The 6,000-nt window shown below is 40.7% G+C and overlaps 1 protein-coding gene across 1 annotated transcript in view; it reads left to right on the top strand.

The window, feature by feature from the left end:
* The window catches only part of LOC122559948 (solute carrier family 12 member 5-like), a 125,182-nt gene that overhangs the window by 57,190 nt on the left and 61,992 nt on the right, over positions 1-6,000 (top strand). Inside the window, exon 8 of the mRNA XM_043710057.1 lies at positions 3,230-3,287. Coding sequence (XP_043565992.1) covers positions 3,230-3,287 — 58 coding nt within the window. The remainder of the gene's footprint in view (positions 1-3,229; positions 3,288-6,000) is intronic.

A 6,000-nucleotide genomic window follows, 5' to 3' on the forward strand; every position in this document is an offset into this window, starting at 1 on the left:
AACCTGCTCGTAATAAGATAATTAAGTGATAACTTTCATTGCTGTGGTGTACAAAGCTCTAAATGGCTCCCACTCGTTTATTAGGCACAGAAGCTGACAAACAATGATTTTATTAAGTATGTATAGAGGCTGCTTAATGTTAGAAATATTAAATTAACTCAAGTTATAACTAGGATTTTAAAAAATAATCTGCAATGAGTTAGCAAATTGTTTCATTTATCGTGTGTGAAATTTAGTGCAGCTATTTCAACTGATGGGCTTTCGTAAATATAGTGATCATACTTTAAATATCTATACTGATGTCTGCCATTCATCAAAATGAGAAACATCCAAACTTGCGCAGAAATGCCAACTTATCTGTCTCCGAGAATGACTGGGTGGAATTTTAACTTGCAGTAGCATGAGAGTTTGAAAGTGGTTTAAAACAGGAAGCTTACCACAAACCTCTGGCCATCAACAAGCGCTATGGACTAAATGGTCTACTCCTATTCAATAAGATCCAAATATCTGTCTTTAACTACAGCTTGCTCGGCTATGCGCAAAGTGACCTGTTGAGAGAGATGCGTTACTAGTTTCAATATAGACAAAAGTGAGGACTGCAGATGCTGCAGATTAGAGTCAAGAGTGTGGTGCTGGAAAAGCACAGCAGGTCAGACAGCATCTGAGGAGCAGGAGATTTGACATTGTGAGCAAAAGCCCTTCATCAGGAATGAGATTAGTTTCAATATGTTAATTGCTCAGTTAATATGTTAGTGACCTGGATTTTGAAATTTAACTGTGGTCCCACAAGTTTTTTGAGTTTCTTGAAACATGCCAGATAAAGCCAGGTGAGAACACGCTGTCAAATGAGGCAGCTGGAAACATGATAGGAAAATGTGCCAATAATTATGTGCCCAACACTTTTATTGCCTACTTGTGAGAAATGCGTTGGAGGTTACATTGACAACTTTGTAATTTAGTAAGTCTGACTTCCACTTCAGAGATCTGATTTTTCAGATCATGGGTACTGCTTACTTTATTTTACTTTGGACTTCAGATGAGAACCAAGATGATTGATCTAACTGCTGGTTCAGATGAGTATCAGTACCAGCAGTGCCAGCAGAATCAGTACCAGCAGCACCAGCAGGATCAATCCCAGCAGAAACAGCATCAATATCAGCAGAGTCAGTACCAGCAGCTCCAGTAGAATCAGTACCAGCACTACCTGCAGCATCAATATCAGCAGAGTCAGTCTGAACAGGAGAAGCTGCAGCCTGCTCCTCTCAGGCCTGTACGCTCACAGCAGACAGGGGATGAGCAGAGGGGTACAGTTCATAAGAGACCAATTCTGTAAGACAGGATATAGAGGCAGTGAATAGGCTCCTTCAGTGTTTCAAAACACCAAACTCTGGAGCCTCAGGATCCCTCAACAGGTAGTGTCAGTGTGATGGAACAAGACCTTCTGCTTAATGGATCTGTCCCCAGTCTTTACCATTGACTGATAATGTCACCACTGCCCTTGTCTTGCTGTTCACCAGGGCATGTACGGTGTGGTTGAAATACCCATCAAACATCACACTTCCTTTTTTACAGCTTCACAAGCATTCTTTTCTTCAATGGCTCCCACGATTCAGCATCTGCGTGCAACTGGGTAGAAGTTGGAGGAAGGTGTGCCATCTGAATGATTCTGCATTTGCTGTCCTTGTCTCCACCATCTGCTCTTGCTGATTTGTGATATTTGAGATACTGGCTGAAAACCCAATTATTGGCTCCACCATTGTGTCATTATCTGAGCTAATAGGTGGTCTGTCTGTGTCCTGTGATGGATTATCTTCAGAGTGAGGGGCCGCCATTGGCCACCTGCGTCACTTCCTGTGTGAGACTCAAAGACCCAATAGCTAATTAAAGGTATGAGTTGGAATTGTTAAACTAAGCATGTTTTAACTGATAATTGTGCAGATAATCATAGTTCACTGGCTGTTGATACTAAGTCAACAGGAGCGAGTTTTATATTTCATATGGCTGTCTGATATCTAATTCTGTCTACAGATCAATAACTAGATACCATCATGAGGCATGTTGATCCTCAATTGATGTCCGGTGTTTCTTCCTCTGCAGCTGTCAGTTGGTAGATGGCTAGAGGTCCACCTCAAATTCTCTGCCTCTCTCTCTCTCAACACAGGAGATTGAGGGTGCACTTCTCCTGCAAAGAGGAAAACAAGAGACCTATATATAAAGGAAGGCGTTCAACGTGTGGATGGGGAACATTTGCTGAGGAAAAGATATAACACCATATAGGATTGAGAGAAACAGGATTCGATCAGCAGATGTGCATATGAGCAAGTACCGAGACAAGAGAGGTGGGCCTTTTCCTTTCGTTATTAAGGAATTATAACTCCCTGAGAGCTTTTGCAGTCTCCAGCATTATACCTGGGAAGATATCACTAAAATGAAGGGGTAGTTATTGAATGACAGTCCATTATGTCAATTAGTTCTGATTTGTTCCCAACTCTAATTTCACATCTTAAATTTCACATTTGGAATAATCCTGTGCAGGCTGGAAACAAATTTGGCTCATGCTAGCCTGACTTGTATCTACTCAACCTGAATCACTGGAAAGCGCAATGTTAGGCTGAATTAGAAGTAAACCACCATCAAATATGCAGCAAAAAGTCTGAACTTCCCATGTGGTAGGAAGCTAGGGGAAATCTTCTCTGTCTTTGCCAGCCTTGCTTATGGCTGTCATTGGAATCTTTCCCTTCTGTCTTCCTTATCTTCTTCCATAGAATAGGGAACATAGTATTGTACAATGACCAAAAATTACCTTTATAATCAGAGAATAAACAAAATGAAAGGATGAAACTAGAATATTAATGAAAAGAGAAGCATATTGCTAATATCTTTTGGCTTGCACTCATCATGACAAATGCAAATTTCAAACACAGCAACTCGTATTGAAAGAGAAGAGGGCACAGATTGGTAGACAAGTTAAAATTGATTGGCTGACATGTTGCCATGGAAAAAGCAATGAGGTTCCCCAAGCTCCCAGGTAAATCAAGGTTTTACTATCTCCCTTTTTGTATGCTGAGAACCAGTCCTTGCATATGAAAATATCAGTTCTAGCAAATGTCAGTGAGCCACATGACAAGCATGACTGATTTTCTTGAATTAGCTTCTCGGTAGCTATTCCCCATTGCTTTCTCCATGTAGTCCTTCATTTCCTGTTTTAATCCTTAATACTTCATCACAGATGTATCCACGATCATTCTCTTTGGGGCATGCATTGAAGGTGTGGTACTCAGAGACAAGTAAGTACATGTTGTTCGTTGCTAATAAAATATGCATCAAGAGAACTTATTGTATGGAGTCACGGCATACAATGTATTTTCAGCTTCTTCCTCTTCATTGGCACTTTTCCTATGTAATTCCCTCTAAATTGTGCAGCACACCATAATTCTAGAATAAGTCATGACTCCATCATGTTTGGCAGGTGCATTCCCCTGTTTGTGAATTAGCAATCACAGGCACGGTAGCAATAGCTACAATTGGCCTGCAAAAGAACAGGCAACATAAAATGCTGCTGTTAACACATAATGCTATTCTGAGACCTCTTCTGAAAACTAAACATAGAACCATAGAGCACAGAGGGAGGTCATTTATTTCCTGTGTTGCCTATTTTAGGGAACTATCCAATTAGTCGCACAGCTCCTTTTCCTGATCTATTATGTACAGTTTTCAAGTTTAAAAGTGAACATCTCTCTCTCTCTCTTCTTACAGTCTGTTCATAAGCAGATCGTGATTTTTTATTCCCTTTTATTTTTAAAAAGGTGGTGTCATTTTTTCCATACTCTCTTTTTTGTGGACTCTGTAAAGATCACAACAACATTGTTTTAACATTGAACCAGAAATATTGGTTATTTCACATGTTCGTAGATGCGGGGAATACTTCTTTTCTACAAAGGCCACTTGCAAAAGTTATGGAGAGATTGAATCAAAAAGGAATAATTAGCAACACCTTTAAGTTTATCAATGTTCTTGTCTTTAAGATAGAGTACAATACTGGAGTTAGCAGTCTGGAATTCTTTTATGGGATGTTTGATTGGCAGCCAGCAGTTGACAAGTTGTCTACAGATTCTTCTTGTTCAAAACAAAAATCTCTTTGAAGTTCATCTGAGGCCGATTTTTCTAAAATATAAACTCAGCCTCACTGTTTTGGCAAACAAAAGTTGATTGCTTCAGACAGCACAAATGTAGGTCATCAGCTATTTTTTACAGGCCAATGCTTTTCTTTTCCAGTCCAGAGCTAGAGGTTTTGTACTCCCAGCGCAGGTATATGGAGCAACACTAACCCTTTAACTGACTGCTATTTCAGAATTGTATAGCTAAAAAACCTCTTGTGTGGTTGGGTGTGGCAGAAATATAGTTACACATTAAGACAAAAGTTTACCTTGCAGATAACCAACTATCTATGACCCATCTCAGAGATGAAAGGGAAAATCTTTCATGCATCTTACAGAACAGGGGCAACTAGAAACGCTATTGTATAGGGACTTTACTTGGAGATCCCTTTGACACTGTGCCAGATTATAATACAAAAGTATGCATTCTAATCCTAATAGGAGATGCATGAGACATTGATTGCTTGGTTTGAAGTTTCAGAGAAGTTACTGCTCAGTCCAGTCACATGATTTAAAACAGCCATCTTTGTTGGGTTTTTTTTAAAGTCACGAAATATGTTGGTAAATATTTTTTCAATCCTTCTATGACATCACCACACTGCAAATAGACAATAGACAATAGATGCAGTAGGCCATTCTGCCCTTTGAGCCTGCACCACCATTCAATATGATCATGGCTGATCATCCTTAATCAGTATTCTGTTCTGCCTTATCTCCATAACCCTTGATTCCACTATCCTTGAGAGCTCTATTAGACAATAGGTGCAGGAGTAGGCCATTCTGCCCTTCGAGCCTGCACCACAATTCAATATGATCATGGCTGATCATCGTTAATCAGTATCCTGTTCCTGCCTTATCTCTGTAACCCTTGATTCCACTATCTTTGAGAGCTCTATCCAACTCTTTCTTAAATGAATCCAGAGACTGGGCCTCCACTGCCCTCTGGGGCAGAGCATTCCATACAGCCACCACTCTCTGGGTGAAGATGTTTCTCCTCATCTCTGTCCTAAATGGTCTACCCCATATTTTTAAGCTGTATCTTCTGGTTCGGCACTCACCCATCAGCGGAAACACGTTTCCAGCCTCCAGAGTGTCCAATCCTTTAATATTCTTATATGTCTCAATCAGATCCCCTCTCAGTCTTCTAAACTCAAGGGTATACAAGCCCAGTCACTCCAGTCTTTCAGTGTAAGGTAATCCTGCCATTCCAGGAATTGATCTCGTGAATCTACGCTGCACTCCCTCAATAGCCAGAATGTCTTTCCTCAAATTTGGAGACCAGAACTGCACACAGTACTCCAGGTGTGGTCTCACCAGGGCCCTGTACAGCTGCAGAAGAACCTCTTCACCTCTATACTCAATCCCTGTTGTTATGAAGGCCAGCATGCTATTAGCCTTCTTCACTACCTGCATGCTTACCTTCATTGACTACAAAGATCCCTTTGTACTGCCCCTTTACCTAAATTAATTCCATTTAGGTAGTAATCTGCCTTCCTGCTCTTGCCACCAAAGTGGATAACCATACATTTATCCACATTAAACTGCATCTGCCATGCATCTGACCACTCACCTAACATGTCCAGGTCACCCCGTAATCTCCTAACATCCTCCTCACATTTCACCCTGCCACCCAGCTGATGAAATTTGCGAATGTTATTGCTAATACCATCTTGTATATCCTGAAGATAGATTGTAAAAAGCTGCGGTCCCAGTACTGATCCCTGAGGTACCCCACTGGTCACTGCCTGCCATTCCAAAATAGAGCTGTTTATCACTACTCTTTGTTTCCTGTCAGCCAAATAACTTTCAATCCAAGTTAGTACTTTGCCCCAATACCATGCGC

The sequence above is a fragment of the Chiloscyllium plagiosum genome, chromosome 20 (genome assembly GCF_004010195.1).
Source record: "Chiloscyllium plagiosum isolate BGI_BamShark_2017 chromosome 20, ASM401019v2, whole genome shotgun sequence".
In the NCBI taxonomy this organism is placed as follows: domain Eukaryota; kingdom Metazoa; phylum Chordata; class Chondrichthyes; order Orectolobiformes; family Hemiscylliidae; genus Chiloscyllium; species Chiloscyllium plagiosum.